This window comes from Leucoraja erinacea, chromosome 31, assembly GCF_028641065.1.
Source record: "Leucoraja erinacea ecotype New England chromosome 31, Leri_hhj_1, whole genome shotgun sequence".
Taxonomy (NCBI): Eukaryota; Metazoa; Chordata; class Chondrichthyes; order Rajiformes; family Rajidae; genus Leucoraja; species Leucoraja erinaceus.
The window spans coordinates 27,262,594-27,280,504 of record NC_073407.1 but is presented as its reverse complement, the minus strand read 5'-3'; the positions used below and the strand labels follow the sequence as shown (position 1 = coordinate 27,280,504).

The 17,911-nt window shown below is 45.6% G+C and overlaps 1 protein-coding gene across 1 annotated transcript; it reads left to right on the top strand.

The window, feature by feature from the left end:
• The first annotated feature begins 7,583 nt into the window (after positions 1–7,583).
• On the top strand, positions 7,584–16,619 carry LOC129712156 (ganglioside GM2 activator-like). Its single transcript, XM_055660389.1, has 5 exons — positions 7,584–7,799; positions 7,921–8,034; positions 12,432–12,581; positions 12,990–13,169; positions 14,656–16,619. Exons 1-5 carry the CDS (start codon positions 7,599–7,601, stop codon positions 14,809–14,811), a joined length of 801 nt encoding a protein of 266 aa, XP_055516364.1. The 5' UTR covers positions 7,584–7,598; the 3' UTR covers positions 14,812–16,619.
• Positions 16,620–17,911: the final 1,292 nt, after the last annotated feature.

Genomic DNA, 17,911 nt, shown 5'->3' with positions numbered 1-17,911 from the left:
AGATGTGGTGGAGGCCATTTCTCTGATACTTTTCAAGAGAGAGCTTTATAGGGGGATCCTTACAAAAGCGGATCCGGGGATAATGTGAGAAGCAGGAACGTGTTACAGGATTGTGGATTAGCCCCAGGATCACATGAATCTAAGGGCCGAAGGCCTACTTCCTCTACCTATTGATCCATTTCCATATCCCCTGTATCCCCGATGCCCTGAACCTTCCGTAGACCCCATTCCCCTTGTACATTGCTCCCTGTACCCAATGTACCTGGCCCACGATACTGAAGCCCCTATCAGCTGCACACCATTAAGGCGTCCCGCTGACCTCTGCCCCCATTATCCTGGTACTCACTGTACCCGGGGGAGTTGTACCTGTTGTGGGTAACAGTGTCATTTAATTAATGTCCCACAGTCTAACTGATACCTGGTACTACACTGTCGGCTGTCCCCAACTCTCTGCACCTGTTGCCCTCGATGTCCCCACAACACCTGCCCCCACACCTGGCCCCCACACCCCTGTCCCCTCACCGGTCCACCACCCCTGACCCCACACTGTCCCACACCTGCCCCAAACCTGCCACCAACCGCCCCCACACCGTCCCCCAACTGTCCCAACCCCTGCCCCCAAACCTGTCACACACCTGCCCCACACCTGCCCCCTCCCCTCACACTCACCCTCATGCGCTCCGCCGCCTGCCCGGTGCCGGTGCCGGTGCCGAGCTGTTCGCTGCCGGCCAGGGCTCCGTGGACGGGACGGGCGCCGCTCGCTGCGGCATCGCGGCCCCCCCACCCTCGGTCCAGTGGCCGGGCAGGCGGGTTGCGGCGGGTCCCCGGTCTCGGACCATGGGGTCAGCGAGAGGGAGAAAGGACACGAGGGAGAGCAGGGAGGGGATGATAGGGAGCGAGCTGTGCCGGTAACCGGGTGAACGCGGGACTACTCAGAGGTGAGTGGGTGGGATGATGGCGAGGTTGAAACGGCAGGTGGAGAGTGAAGGAAGTGGGTTTGGAGGAGAGGGAGGGAGGGTGGGTGGAGAGGGTTATTTTTTGGGAGCCCGAGGGAGAGGAGTTTTTTAAGGGAGAAGATGACAAGAGCAGTTTTTTGAGAGAGGAGTAGAAAGGAGTAGGAGTACGTGTTTTTTTTTTTTGAAGTGTTTAAATGTAGCTTCGTTCTTTTTTTTTTTTTCAAGGGAAAGGAGAGGAGTCAGTAGCAGAGGGAGGGAGACGGTATCGGTTGGAGAGATGGAGAGGATGGGTGGGAGAGGGGGGAGAGGGGAGCGGGCGTGGTGGGGCGTTTTGCAGGACAGACAGACTGGCTTTTCACTCTTATCACCCGCTCATCGCTGAAGGGACCGAGGATCTAGCGAGATGTCCCTCCTGAAACCCTCAGCTCAAGGTGGTTTTGTGTCTGGCTGGATTTAATGGAAGATTATGTGGTTAATAACCCCTCAGTAGCAGTCTCAAACTCCCTCAACATGGAGTTGGGGTTAAGGAACTTGCATGATGCTGGGTCTAAACCGAAGATAGACACAAAGTTGCTGGATAATCCAGCGTGGCCAGGAAAGGGCGGAATCTCTGGAGCAGAATGAAGGGGTGATGTATCGGGTCGAGGGACCCTTCTTCAGAATTTCTGAATTCAGACCCATTCCGTTCCCTTTCACAGAGAACTGGGGGCTCCGGGTTCCCACGTCTGTCCACGGTAGTTTTGCAAATACCAAGGAAAATCCGAAACATCCCCCAGTCACATCAGTGACACCGTGCCGGTTACAGGCCCTTTTGCCCAACTTGCCCACATCGACCAACGACCAACATTCCCCATCTACACTATATCCCATCTGCCGCCGCGTTTGGCCCATTCCCCTCCTAAACCTGTCCTATCCATGTATCTGTCTAAATCATTCCTCAACGTCCCGATAGTCCCTGCATCAACTACCTCCCCTGGTAGCTCGTGTCATGCACCCACATTATGTGAAAAAAACATCCCTATTAAATCCGTTTTCCTCTTCAACTTTAAACTATTATCTCTTCAAAAAGAAATTGGTTAATTCATCTCCTCTTAACGCTACATCACCCGCAATCTGTGACCTTACATATTAGCAACTAGATCATTGTTCTTGGGTCAAGCCTTGGTGCAGGGAGAGTGACATGGGGAGAAGGTTTGAGGGACAGGCCCAGACATACACCTGCCAATTGGTGCCTTGAATCAGCTGTGGAGGAGAGTGGAAACTCACAAAGGGCAGCTCCTCATGGTAAGCTCACCAGGAATCTATCACAGAGTCACAGAGACATACGCGTGGAAACTGGCCCTTCGACCCAACTTGCCCATGGCGACAAACATAGCTCCATCTACCACCAGTCCTAGCTTGATCCCATATCATGTTCAGTGATAGGAGCTAAACTTGAGCTCTTATACCGTCTGATAAGATCACCCCTCATCCTCCTGAGTTCCAAGGAATAAAGTCCCAGCCTGCTCAACCTCCCCTGTAGGTCCGGCCCCTCTAGTCCGTGGCAACATCCTAGTAAATGTGCTCTGATCTCTTTCCAGCGTTTAACAACATATTTCCTTCAGGTGGGGTGACCAAAACTGAACACACGGCTCCAGATGTGGCCTCACCAACCTCTATACTCTGCCTGATGAAGGCCATGGATCAAAAGCCTTCTTGACTACCCAATCTAACTGTGATACCTCTTTCAACTAACTATGTCACTGCACGTATAGATCCCCCTGCTCTACAACATCCTCAGCGCCCGGTCTACTTAGAATTAATTGAAACATACAGTAATTAATTATTTATGTTTATTTTTCTGATTAGTTATGGCCAATGGCTATCTTTGAACGTTTGTTACAAAATCCATTTACTGGAATCAGAAGCAAAGTGAGAAATAGTCGAATAGGTGAACCACAGAGGCACTACCTACCCAAAACAATGGTCCTTATGACTCATAAAGGAATTAACATCTCTTTGAGATTGTTGATACTCTGTTGAACCAAGTACTGGAAAGCAAATAGTTAAATCAAACTTTTAATGTAAACTTTGAAATAGCTCAAGGGGTCAAGCAGCATCTGTGGGGGGAATGGATAGGTGACATTTCGAGTTGCATATCTTTTATTATTGTTCTTTAACTCTCTTCATCATCGTCTATATCTGTCGTTTCCCTTATCCCTAACCAGTCTGACGAAGGACCTTGGCCCGAAACGCCACCCATTCCTTCTCTCCTGAGATGCTGCCTGTCCCGCTGAGTTTCTCCAGCTTTTTGTGTCGATCTTCAGTTGAAACCAGCATCTGCAGTTCCTTCCTACACGTTTTGGGTTGGGACCCTTTACCCTTCTTCAGGCATTTACCTATGTCACCTATCCATGTTCTCCAAGGATGCTGCTGGATCTGCTGAATTACTCCAGCACTTTGTGTCTATTTTTATAAACCAGCATCTGCAGTTCCTTGTTCCGACATTTTGACTGTCCCACTGCAAAATCTCATGATATGCCTGTTTTGAAGAACCTCTCCTCTCCCTGCAGTCCGAAGAAGGGACCCCACCCACAAGGTCACCTATCCATGTTCTCCACAGATGCTGCCTGACCCCGCTGAGTTACTCCAGCACTCTGTGAAACGTCACCTATCCATGTTCTCCACAGATGCTGCTTGACCCGCTGAGTTATGGTGCAGCAGCATCTATGGAGCTAAGGAAATAGGCAACGCTTCGGGCCGAAACCCTTCTGGAAATAGGCAACGTTTCGGGCCGAAACCCGGAAGGGTTTCGGCCCGAAACGTTGCCTATTTCCTTAGCTCCGTAGATGCTGCTGCACCCGCTGAGTTACTCCAGCACTCTGTGAAACGTCACCTATCCATGTTCTCCACAGATGCTGCCTGACCCGCTGAGTTACTCCAGCACTTGTGTGTCTTTTTTTTTAGTAAACCAACATCTGCAGTTCCTTGTTTCTACATTATACAAAGATTAGATTGGTGCACAAAACCTCAAGCACTCTGGATAAAGTGACTCCTTGCTGAACCTGTTGATCCAGTGTGTCACTACATGCACACAGCAGAGACAGATTGGAGCCTGCCTCTCCCAACACTTATCCCCCAGGCTGCCCTCACTGACAAAGGCAAAGGATGGGCAACCTCAGAGTGAACGCACGCAGCGAAACCTAAGAGACATGGGAGGGGCCCAGAGAGGGAGGGTGAACACCATATTGTAGGAGAATCGGGGACTAAGTCACGAGAAACTAAAACAAAACATGTGGATGTGGAGAGGATGTTTCCACTGGTGGGAGAGTCTAGGACCAGCCTCAGAATAAAAGGACATACCTCTAGAAAGCGGATGAGGAGGAATTTCTTAAGTCAGAGGGTGGTGAATCTGTGGAATTCATTGCTGCAGACGGCTGTGAAGTCCAATCAATGATATTTTTTATTGATTAGTGCGGGTGACAGGGGTTATGGGGAGAGGGCAGGAGAATGGGGTTAAGAAGGAGAGATAGATCAGCCATGATTGAACGGCAGAGTAGACGATGGGCCGAATGGTCTAATTCTACTCCTACAATGCATGAACATGAAAAAATACTAGGAACAGTCAGCAGGTCAGGCAACATTTGTAGAAAGAGGAACAGTTAATGCTTTGAGTTTGAGTTTAGTTTATGGCCACGTGTAACAATAGACAATAGACAATAGGTGCAGGAGTAGAGGCCATTCGGCCCTTCAAGCCAGCACCGCCATTCACTGTGATCATGGCTGATCATCCCCAATCAGTACCCCGTGCCTGCCTTCACCCCATATCCCCTGACTCTGCTATTTTTAAGAGCCCTACCTAGCTCTCTCTTGAAAGCATCCAGAGAACCGGCCTCCACCGCCCTCTGAGGCAGAGAATTCCACAGACTCACCACTCACTGTGAGAAAAAGTGTTTCCTCGTCTCCGTTCTAAATGGCTTACCCCTTATTCTTAAACTGTTCTGGACTCCCCCAACATCGGGAACATGTTTCCTGCCTCTAGCGTGTCCAAACCCTTAACAATCTTATATGTTATCTTGTATGTTAATCTTATACCGAGGTACAGTGAAAAGCTTTTGCTGCGTGCTAACCAGTCAGCGGAAAGACAACACATGATAACGATCAAACCATCCACAGTGTACAGATACTGGAGTCTTAGAATCACACAGACAATTACAGGCCTTTTGGCCCAACTCTCCCATGCACCACCTGTTAGTCCTATTTACTCGAATTTGCTGGAGTTACTGATGCAGCTTCCCAGAGTGAAGAGGACAGGCCATGAGAACATGTCGGCTGCAGCTGGTGGACAGTGAGGCCAAGTCCTGCTGGACTGCCCTGGTGGCTTTTTCCTCACAGTGAGTTGTGAGTCTGTGGAATTCTCTGCCTCAGAGGGCGGTGGAGGCCGGTTCTCTGGATGCTTTCAAGAGAGAGCTAGATGGGGCTCTTAAAGATAGCGGAGTCAGGGGATATGGGGAGAAGGCAGGAACGGGGTACTGATTGTGGATGATCAGCCATGATCACAGTGAATGGCGGTGCTGGCTCGAAGGGCCGAATGGCCTCTACTCCTGCACCTATTGTCTATTGTCTCATTGCTGCCAAACAACTTTGAACTGCTGATAAATGTTTCCATTGAGCAGAGAGATCTACAACAATGCAAAATGATTTAAATCGTTGAAAAACTATTCAGGGATAGAAATTAAACCAGTTTAGTGTAGTTTAGTTTAGAGATACAGTGTGGAAACAGGCCCTTTGGCCCAACGAGTCCAAGCCAACCATCGAACACCCGTACACTAGTTCTATCTTATCCCACTTTCACACCAGGTACAATTTACAGAAACCAATTAACCTACAAACCTGCACATCTTTGGAATGTGGGAGGAAACCAGAGCAGCCATGATCACATTGAATTGCGGTGCTGGCTCGAAGGGCCGAATGGCCTACTCTTGCACCAATTGTCTATGTTTCTATGTTTCACCTGGAGAAAACCCACACGGTCAAAGGGAGAAGGTGCAAACTCCGCACAGTCAGCATCTGTAGCCAGGATCGGACCCAAGTCTCTGGCGCTGTGAGGCATCCTCTACCACTTTGCCATCCTCATTTTTTTTTTAAGTGATTGCAAAAATGTTCCTTAAATCTGACGATAAAACTCTCTTGACTGTCCCCACTTGCCTCAAGACATCAACCATCGTGCCAGTGCCCAAACAGTCAGCTACAGGGAGTCTCAACGATTTCCGCCCAGTGGCACTCACCCCTGTCATTGCAAAGTGCTTTGAACGGCTGATCTTGGCTCACCTCAAAGCCTGCCTCCCCCCCACACTGGACCCCCATCAGTTTGCCTACCGGACCAACAGGTCTACAGAGGACGCCATATCGGCGGCCCTACACTCTGCCCTGACCCACCTGGACTACAACAACTCCTACATCAGGCTGCTGTTCATTGATTTCAGCTCTGCCTTTAACACCGTCATCCCAGCCAGCTTGATCACCAAACTCAGTGGACTTGGCATCTCCACCTCCCTCTGCAACTGGACACTGGACTTCCTCACTAACAGACCACAGTCTGTTAGGGTCAATAACCTCACCTCCTCCACTATAACACTGAACACCGGAGTGCCACAGGGCTGTGTGCTCAGCCCTCTCCTCTACTCCCTCTTCACCCACGACTGTATCCCAAAGTACGGATCCAACGCCATTATTAAGTTTGCTGACGATACCACGGTAGTAGGACTGATCAGCGACAACGATGAGTCAGCCTACAGGGAGGAGATCCAGCACCTGACAGCCTGGTGTGCCAACAATAACCTCGTCCTCAACTCCAAGAAGACAAAGGAGATTATTGTTGACTTCAGGCAGACCAGAGGGGGCAGTCATACCGCCATCCATATAAACGGGACTGAGGTGGAGCGCGTCTCCAGCTATAAATTCCTCGGAGTACATATCTCGGAGGACTTGTCCTGGCCCCTCAACACCTCCAAGCTGATCAAAAAGGCACAGCAGCGCCTTTACTTCCTTAGGAGGCTCAAGAAAGCCCACCTGTCCCCCCAGATCCTGACCAACTTTTACCGCTGTACCATAGAGAGTATCCTGACCACCTGCTTCACGGTATGGTACAGCAGCTGCACCGTAGCGGACAGGAAGGCACTACAACGGGTGGTGAAAACCGCGCAGCACATCATCGGTGCCCCGCTCCCTGCCATGGATGCCCTCCACCGAAAACGGTGTCTGAGACGGGCTGGGAAGATCATCAAAGACCCCTCACACCCCAACCATGGACTGTTTGCCCTCCTCCCATCAGGGAGGCGGTACAGGAGCCTCAGGTCACGTACTAGTAGGATGAGGAACAGCTTCTACAATAATACAATTACATTGCTGAACTCGGAGTCCCGACGATAGATTTCTCTGGTCCCTCCGTCCCCATTGTTTAATTATTCTGTATTTCTTGATGATTCTGTATCTTCCCTCTTTCTATTTTTTTGTTTTTCTTTATGCACAACTACTACGGACTGACGCAAAACTGCATTTCGTTGTACTGATACTTGTATTTGTGCGATGACATTAAAGTTGAATTGAATTGAATTGAATTGAAAACTCAAGCCAGTTCTCCAGCTGATTCTAGGCAGACACATGGCCATCCAGCCCACAGAGGGCGAGGAAGTGTCTCTGCTCATGTTGTTTGTGATGAACCAGCACATCTTGAACCATTGCCTTTGCCTCAGCCCTAGTCTGTGTCTGCAGCTTCCTGATTTACTGGGTAGCAGACGCTGTGTAGAACCGACGCTGCTTTCTCTCAGTGTGAGCCTCCCACAGCCACGATGTTGCACGCAAGTATCTCTTATATTTTAACACAAACACCAACTACAGTGACATTGATGCAACCGAGGATTGTTGTTGTTGTTGTTGTTGTAATTTTAGAGTTTTATCATCTGCACACTTTCCCCTCCCACAGATCTTTAAAATAAAATCCAGTGCAATTAAAGTCATTGTTGCAATCGTCTTTGGTTTGGGATGTGTCTCAACGTCTCATGTGGACCGGTCACAGAAAGCTGAGAGCCGCTCGCTGGTATGTATGTCTTCCCCACTCGATGTGGTCGGGATATTTTGCTCTTGTAAAAGAATACGTGTGTTATGATTGTGTTTATAATTTGTTTGGTTGTTTTGTTGTTTGTCTTTTTGCACAAAAGTCCACGAGCATTGCCACTTTCATTTCACTGCACATCTCGTATGTGTATGTGACAAATAAACTCGACTTGACTTGACTTGACTTGTGATTGTAAACAGACATTTGCAATCCATTTTGTATCGTTCCTGTATTTCCTGTTACTCAGTGAAACAGTGTTACCCTACAAAAATGTCGCAGGAGGTGGTAGTGTAGAAAGGAACTGCAGACAGATACACACAATGCTGGAGTAACTCAGCAGGACAGGCAGCATCATTTGGGCAGGTGACCGAAACTCGAACACATTGGTGATGTTTATGGAAATTCTGAAAAGAGGAAATTGAGGCAATGAAATTCAGTAGGAGTAGGATTCAGAGCTGAGCCAGCTGCAACTGGGTAAATGAACATCAAGCCCAAAACCATGATTAGAGGAGGAAAGAAATCTCCAAGACTGGTGAAGAGCAAGGGAGGGGGGTGTGTGTGTGGGAAGGAACTGCAGATGTTGGTTTACACAGAAGATAGACACAGTGCTGGAGTAACTCAGCAGGTCAGGCAGCATTTGTGGAGAATGTGGATAGGTGACGTTTCACAGAGTGCTGGAGTAACTCAGCGGGTCAGGCAGCATCTGTGGAGAACATGGATAGGTGACGTTTCACAGAGTGCTGGAGTAACTCAGCGGGTGCAGCAGCATCTATGGAGCTAAGGAAATAGGTAACGTTTCGGGTCGAAACCCTTCCGGGTTTTGGCCCGAAACGTTGCCTATGTCCAGAAGGGTTTCGGCCCGAAACGTTGCCCATTTCCTTTGCTCCATAGATGCTGCTGCACCATAACTCAGCGGGTCAGGCAGCATCTGTGGAGAACATGGATAGGTGACGTTTCACAGAGTGCTGGAGTAACTCAGCGGGTCAGGCAGCATCTGTGGGAGAACATGGATAGGTGACGTTTCACAGAGTGCTGGACTAACTCAGCAGGTCAGGCAGCATCTGTGGAGAATGTGGATAGAGATTGTTTTGGGTCGAGACCCTTCTTCAGACTGATTGTTGTGGCTAGCTGTCTCCTTCACACCCCCAGAAGGGTCCTGACCCAAAACGTTGCCTACCCATTTTCCCCAGAGATGCTGCCGGACACAATGACTGCCGAGATACTGAAGCATTCTGTGTGCTTTCACAATGAATGCATTGTTGGACATGGGGTCAGTGTAGGTCAACGTATACAGGGTGATGTGACCTCTTTTGGTTAATACCTTTCAGCTAATACTAACGTGGTGTGTCACAGAGAACAGGCAAGTGCTGAATCAGTCCCATGGATGTTAGTGGGTGAACAGAAGTAGTATCTTGCTGCATAACACAAGGTTATATAGTGAGCTTTTCTTAAGCCATTTTCTCAACCTATCGTGCTGCTTTCAATGAAATATATATACGTTTTGTCATTTCTCTCTGCCTTTTCGCAGCTCGTTTGGAATTATGTCCCATTGTCTCCCCTTTTCAAAATGTAAAAAATCCTTATTTCTCAGCATTAAATTTCATCTAGCGGCGCCCACAGATTTCATCTGGTGGTGCCCACACTCCCAAATGTGTTCTTGAAATCTATTATTATCAGCCTCTGACTTCATCACATTTCTAAATTTGTGCCGTCTGTAGAATTGGAAACTTTGATCATCATTCTCTGATCTGAAAACTGCCATTTCCATATAATTGGAACCTTACTGAATCCTTTGGTAGCACCGGACAGAACCAGCGAGATAATTACTCCGACTTTACTGCAAGAACAGAATCTGAATTGCTGGATAAGGCTTCTGATATTACAATGGCATTTCACAACTGACTTGTTGGCATCTAGCGGAGTGTGTGTGGGTTACATTGTGCAGGAGATATGGGATGCAGTTTCCAGGTGAGAGTACAAACAGTCTACCCTGGAGAGTCTGAACCCACGGTGGCGCAGCGGGTAGAGCTGCTGCCTCACAGAGCCAGAGACCCAGGTTCGATCCTGTCTACGGGTGCTAACTATACGGAGTTTGTACGTTCTCCCCGTGACCTGCGTGGGTTTTCTTCGGGTGCCCCAGTTTCTTCCTGCACTCCAAAGACGTGCAGGTTTGTAGGTGAATTGTCTTCAGTAAAGATGTAAATTGTCCTTTGTGAGTGTAGGATCGCTGGTCGGCATAGACTCGGTGGGCCGAAGGGCCTGGTTCATGACGGTCACAGGGAGAACATACAAGCTCTGTACAGACAGCCCCCGTATTCAGGATCGAACCCTGGTCTCTGGTGCAGTAAGGCAGCAACTCTAACATTGAGCCCTATAGTACAGTACTATACAGTATTGTACTGTATAGTTCTACAGTATTTACTGACTGCCTCGTTTCATATGTTTCAAAAGTAGTGACTTATCCAAAAATGTGTTAATTGATCTCAAGCTGTGGGAGGTGTTGAGTGAACATCAAATATTAACCAAGGCTGTGGCAAGACTGTTTACCATCCCTCACATGAGTAAATGCTGAGTCTGATCAACAACATGCATCCCATATCTCTCAAGGTTAATTTTTGCACAATGTGACCAATGTGCTAGATGCCAACAAGTCCATTCCAGTTATTGTGGAATCAAAAGCCTTAATCAGCAACACAGTAGAAATGTAACAGTAATTTTCTGGCTGGTACGGTTTGATGCTATCAAGATTTAAGATTCTGCTTCAATGGAAAAGGCGACTCAGCTCAGAGGATGATGAGCAAAATATCCAAATGTGTAGATAGCACAAATCTAGAAGTGTGGTGAATCCTGAGGTGGATAACAATAGACTTTAAGAATACAAGAAGTTAAGCAGGGCGGGCAGGAGATGGAATTTAATGCTGAGAAATTGGGACTTTGATATTTTGCTGGAAAGAATACTGAACATACTGAACATACTGAATACATACTGAGAATAAGAAGAGTCAATATAAACTGTAGTAGACAATTCTAAAAGGCCGACAAAAACTTAGAGATCTAATGGTACATTTAGTTATTTCATTGAAAGCAGGTTCAATTCAATTCAACTTTAATGTCATCGCACAAATACAAGTATGAGTACAACGAAATGCAGGTTTGCGTCAGTCCGTAGTAGTTGTACATAAAGAAATTAAAAAAATAGAAAGAGAGAAGATACAGAATAATCAAAAAATACAGAATAATTAAACAATGGGGACGGAGGGGCCGGAGAAATCTATCGACGGGACTCCGAGTTCAGCAATGTGATTGTATTGTTGTAGAAGCTGTTCCTCATCCTACTAGTACGTGACCTGAGGCTCCTGTACCGCCTCCCTGATGGGAGGAGGGCAAACAGTCCATGGTTGGGGTGTGAGGGGTCTTAGATGATCTTCCCAGCCCGTCTCAGACACCGTTTTCGGTGGAGGTTGAGATGAAGGCTAAGAAACGCACCTGAGTGCCTGGCTTTATTAACAGGAGTTTAGTGCAAGGTTCATTCACGTGTGTCAGGTGACGTGTAGCTTGCTGTTGGCTTCTGTCGACATCCAACATATTGACAGAATTGGTCACAGAGTAGATCGTGTCGCCGTTTCCTGGGATCGAACGAGGAGGCTTCTCTCATGGTCCCCAGTGCAGGGTTACGAAGTCATGATGACCATTGTATAAAACATTGGCAGCGGTGTAACTGGAATACTGTGCCTGTTCTGAGCACCACACTGTAGGAAAGATATAAAGTGCTGGTGTAACTCAGCAGATCAAGCAGCATCTCTGGAGGACCTGGTTAGGTGACGTTTTGGGTAGGGACCCTTCTTCGGACTGAAGAGGGTTCCGACCTGAAATGTCACCTATCCAGTGAGTATCTCAGCGGGACAGGCAACATCTCTGGAGGGAAGGAATAGGTGACGTTTCGGAACGAGGTCATTCTTCAGACTGAGAGTCAGGGGGAGCGGGAGACAGAGATATGGAAGGGTGAGGTGTGAAAACGAGACATTAAAGCTTGGGGAATTTGACAATAGCATACAAAGATAACATTTAATCAGGAGGACAGTCAGACTGGTGGAGAACTAGGATGAGGGAGGGATGGAGAGAGAGGAAAAGCAAGGGTTACTTGAAGTTAGTCATGATTCATACCACTGGGGTGTGAGCTGCCCAGGCAAAATATGAGGTGCTTTTTCTCCAAATTGCGTTGGTCCTCAGTCACTCTGACAGTGGAGGAGGCCCAGGACAGAAAGGTCAGTGTGGGAATGGGAGGGGGAGTTAAAGTGTTTGGCAATGGGAGAGATTTTGTAGGTTTAGGCGGACTGAGCAGAGGTGTTCAGATATGTGTTCATTTTTATGTTATTCAGGCCACGTTTTCCTGGGCTAACTGTGGGAGTGAGTCGGCACCTGCTGTCCTTGAGGCTCTTTCAATTCAACCTGATCCAATCGTACTTCCTGGGGACCTTCAGGCCAGTGCAACAGGTTCCTCCAGCGTTATTCTTACAACACCTCTAACGGTAAGATTCAATCCCATCCCTGCAAGCAGTCAGTGAGGTCCCTCTGCCCTGCACCAGGCAAGAGAACAAAGTTACTGCTGCACTTTTTTTGTTGTAAAACCAGCCTCTGCGGTTCCTTGTTTCGACATTATTTTATTTTTGTCACCTTCCTAGTTACCTCTTAGTTGAGCCGATGTCATTTTTGATCAGTACGGGTGTCGGGGGTTATGGGGGAGAAGATAGGAGAATGGGGTTGGGAGGGAGAGATAGATCAGCCATGATTGAATGGCCATCGACCAGATGGGCCGAATGGCCTAATTCTGCTCCTATCACTTGTCTCAAAGCTAAGTCCCTTAGGATATTTGATGTTGCAATGGTTATATATATTCTGATATAAACAAGTTATATAAATAAGTTTTTGTTTGACAGGCTAATGTAACGTTGTATAAGGAAGTTGGAGTGTGGGTGAAAATTCCGTGTATTGATGAGATTGGAAGCTGCACGTACAATGATGTCTGTGAACTGCTGAACATGTTGGTCCCTCCTGGACAGTCCTGCCCCGAACCACTGTTTACATACGGCCTCCCATGTCACTGTCCCTTTAAAGCGGTAAGATGCTCGTCTCTCTTTCCACAGGCAAAGTAACAACGCAATCTGAAATGTTATCCTAATCACAGGATCAGCGATATGACTTCTCTAACATCATGTAACCCTTGCTGATCCTCTCTCTCCATCCCTCCCCCATCCTACTTCTCTGACCAGTCTGACTGTCCTCCTGAATACATTTTATCTCTGAATGCTTTGTTGTCAACTTCCCCTAGCTAACAATGATCTATTCTACATTTCCCTTGATCTCATCCCCTTTTGATGTCTCGTTTTCACACCTTACCCTTCCATATTTCTGTCTCCCTCTCCCCTGACTATGTCTGAAGAAGGGTCTTGACCCGAAACATCACCCATTCCAACTATCCGGAGATGCTGCCTGTCCCGCTGAGTTACTCCAGCATTTTGTGCCTATCTTCAGCCAAATGAATGCAGGAACTGTGATCATTTACATAGTATCTTTGCTACTTTAGCTAAGCAATTAGAACACAAATTCATGATTTAATCCATCCACAACTCTTGTATACGCACCTCTTCCTGGATCCGTGGTCTACATTCTCAAACATTCATCTATTTTGGGTGTGTTTGGTTCATCACAAAGCACTCTCGAGCCAATTAGAAACTTCTAAAACTCTGTCACTATAGTGTAACAATCTGGCTGCAGGTTCCACATGTTAAACCCCCACTAATGCAAACTAATTTTGTTTGATAATGAATGATGAAACTTACTGAAAAGTGAAAGGCCTGGATAGAGTGCTCGCCTCAAGACCCATCTCTTCACCTCTGCCTATCCTTAGCCCCACGTCCCCCTCCCTTTTCATCTGTGCATGAATTGCCTCATATTGTGTTTTGAATTGAATTCTGTCTTTAATTTGTGTACTAGTCATGTCTCTACTATTTATTTAATTCCCCTTACATGTTTTTCCTCTACCTGCTAAATTTTTGTAAGGTGTCCTTGAGACTCTTGAAAGGCGCCCATAAATAAAATTTATTATTATTTTATTAGAGTGGGTGTGGAGAGGATGTTTCCACTAGTGGGAGAGTCTAGAACCAGAGGTTATAGCCTCAGAATAAAAGGACGTACCTTTAGAACGGAGATGAGGAGGAATTTCTTTAGTCAGAGGGTGGTGAATCTGTGGAATTCATTCCCATAGATAGTTGTGGAGATAGATTCTTGATTAGTGCGGGTGTCAAGGATTATGGGGAGAAGGCAGGAGAATGGGGTTGGGGGGAAGAGATAGATCAGCCATGATTGAACGGCAGGGTAGACTTGATGGGCTGAATGGCCTAATTCTACTCCTATCACTTATGAACTTAAGAAGCCAGCCTACTCAGTCAGGGAAGGAAGAGAACAAAAAGAGGAAGGAAGCCTAGAGCAGGATGTAGTGCGATTAAAAAAACAAAACATAATCGCTCCAAGAAGGAACTGGTGGTTTCAGACAGAGGGATGAGCATTTCCTGCTTAACATTGTTTTCTTTCTTTGGTAACCAGGGTAAGTACTCTCTGCCAAATACCAACTTCAACATCCCTTATGTTGAATTTCCGTACTGGATGACCAATGGGAACTACAAGGCTAAGGTAATGCTGAGCAGCAACGGAGATGAGCTGGCATGTGTCAAACTCACCTTCTCCCTGAAGAGTGACTGATCAGATCAAACCTGCATCTTTCCTGGTCATATACTGCAGCTGCTTGGAACCACAGAACAAGAAATAACAAATTGCCTCCATCTGCTTAGTTTTGCAAGTGCAATCATGTCTGAAAAACTAATGTTCATTTTTTCCCACTGTGATCTGCTGCCACAAAAACACTATATCAGTTTATCATATGTTGCTTCTTTTCTTTTCATCCAGTGAGTTTCTTTCAGCGTGTAAAAAAGGGAGTAGTTAAGAGAACAATCTGTCCCAGTCTCAGAGTAAAGTCACAAGTGCTGAGGTGTGTGACTATCATGTCCCAGATATTGATCCAGTGAGTAAGCTCCTGTACTGAGAAACATTCCTCTCTCTGGAGGGTGGGTGCGTCTCCTCTTAATTTACTAATTCTGTCCAAAATATAAATGTGGCGAAAACTCTCTCTTACGCACAGAAAGCACACACACTTCATCTAATGGGAATCTTCTTATCAGTTGTCATCTTTATTCTGATTTCTTCTTCAATGTCCTAAGACCATGATGAGCTATAAATAGGAACATTGATAATTTCGAACGGGTGGTTTCTGTGTTGCAAAATCTGTATTGAAATCCTCAGGTTATCAGATCCATTTGAAATAGATTTGCCATTATTGGTCTCCTCTTACAAACGTCATTATTCAAGATTTGGGTTAAATTCCATACGGACAGTAGGCAGGGTACAGATGAAGAGAGAGTATTCTAAACGCACAGCATTCTTATCTTCTTCTTCTTCTTGCGTATGGCATGCACAGCCTAAAGTTGTAAGACAACTTGTTCTGTTTGATCTTCTGTTTGTGCACGCCAGGTTGATTGCATTCGTTGAAACAGGGTGGACCACGTGAAGGTTGCAGTCTCCCAGCATCACAAGCATAACATTCTTATGATGTTCTGCATTACACTAGTGCTGCTCCAAATTTGAACAGAGACCTGGCAAAATCAAAAAGCTAGTCTCAGTAATACGGTTTTCCTTATTCTATTCATCAGAGGAACAATTGTTGATTGTATTGATGGACTACAACCCTCACATTCCAGTCAGTAATTGCTTCTTATGCTAAAGGATAATAGAGTATCATTCATTTAACTATTAAACAACTAACCCAATTGCTGCAAATTTACAGCCTGAAGTGGACGCACTGCATGCCAACAGAAATAGTCTCAAGAACAATTAGCAGGCATCAATAATTTACTTCACACCAACCCAGCAGATAAGTGGAGAGCTGCCTGCCAACTTTGCATGTGCCTTGGGCAAACTTCAAAGATCTCCCATTCTTTCTATTTGATGTGTACCACAGTGAACCACAGTGACCACAGCTAGAATAGTGAGATACAGAGACAGGCCATTTCCCCACCGTCTGGGTGTCGGCCAAACTGCCTCTCAGTTAATCTCGCTTCTCCTTTCACCATATTTGTACAATTCTTTAGTTCAAGTTGGGGATCCAAATCGCTTTTGAAAGTCGCTGCTGAATATATATCATCATCCTCTCCAGACGTGGGTTGCAAGTTACTATCATTTATTTTTTAAACCTCCATCTAGCGTCCAGTTCATTTGTCAATCAACTCATTCTTTCCCTCTGGTTACTAACTAATCTGCTGATGAAAAGCCTTAGAATTAAATTATTCTGTTTAATATTAAAATGTTTACAATATTTACATCATTCTCAGTTCTGCATTTACAATTGTAATTGATTGTAATCATGTTTTGTCTTTCTGCTGACTGGTTAGCACGCAACAAAATACATGTTCACTGTACCTTGGTACACGTGACAATAAGCTAAACTCAACTCAACTGAACTACAAAAGGTACATCAAATTAAAAACTAGCGACACTGCACTTTTACATGGTCAAATAACATGAGCCAGTTGGAACTGTTAATCAAACTTCATCAACACAAATTATTTGTTGGTGAAGGTAAAATAAGTTGCACACTGAAACAATCACTTGACCAGTTTATTTATCCTTTCAATGCACTTAGTTGATTGTTTTCAGCACTCCCAAGAGATTTGCAAACCTACTTTTAAAGGGGTAATATATTCTATTTATAACAGAATCTAACAATCTCAATTGGTGGGAAAGACATTAGATATATGCATCATTTTTAATAATAATCAGAGAGAAATTATGATTCATCTCAAAATCTAACATTTCACATACTGTATGCAAAGAAATGGTTAAAAATATACTTTGCTAAATGCTTTTCTCATAACCCTTTAAGCAGATGCTCAAACTGGACCTAAAATAACATTTCTGATTTTTTTTGAATGTTTCTGGAATTGTTTGAAATGCTGTCCTTTCCTAAAATAAAGCCTTTATTTGTCACCATGAAAAGTTTCCTATCACTTTCTCTGTAATACATGTAATTTGTGCACCAGCACGAAACCCAGGCAGAGTTTCCACAGTGAGTGTTGCAATGCCTGGTCTGCTGAATGTGTAGGAAAGAACTGCAGATAATTTGTTCATGATATATGTATTTTTATTTCTAATTATTTTTACTGCACACTGAATGGACACTGGTTGAGCAACGTTTTTTTGTTTCCTCTGGGTATGTGAGTACTCAGGAAAATTATAATAAAGATATACAATACAATACAGATGCTGGTTTAAATTGACGATAGACACAAAATTCTGGAGTAACTCAGCGGGACTGGCAGCATCTCTGGAGAGAAGGAATGTGTGACGTTTTGGGTCAAGACCCTTCTTCTGATCTGCTGAAATCTGAATGAGATGTTACATCTGAATGAGATACCCTCACAGGTAAACGCACAGATGCCACGTTGATCTTCAAGGGACGCAGAAAATTTCTTCCATACGTTTCCTGGGAGGGTGAAGAGAGAGGGAAAATAGTTTAATGATATAACTCACAACAATTAACAGTAAATAACCGGACACTCTTGAAAACAACACTACTAGATAGCAAAATGAATCAAATGTGCTAGAAACACCCCACCACAATATCTGTACATACATCAAACAATGCAATTAGGAAATAAAAAAGACAAATGTTTAGGATGGAAGTGCAGATGCTGGATTAAAACAAGATAGACACAAAATGCTGGATTAACTCAGAGGGCATGCAGCATCT

Excerpts from the sequence above, each read along its gene's own strand:
- LOC129712156 (XM_055660389.1), top strand. The coding sequence starts at position 7,599 with ATGGCCATCCAGCCCACAGAGGGCGAGGAAGTGTCTCTGCTCATGTTG. Across the intron at positions 8,035-12,431 it reads AAGCTGAGAGCCGCTCGCTG|GCCACGTTTTCCTGGGCTAA; the intron begins GTATGTATGTCT and ends TATGTTATTCAG. Across the intron at positions 12,582-12,989 it reads TTCTTACAACACCTCTAACG|GCTAATGTAACGTTGTATAA; the intron begins GTAAGATTCAAT and ends TTTGTTTGACAG.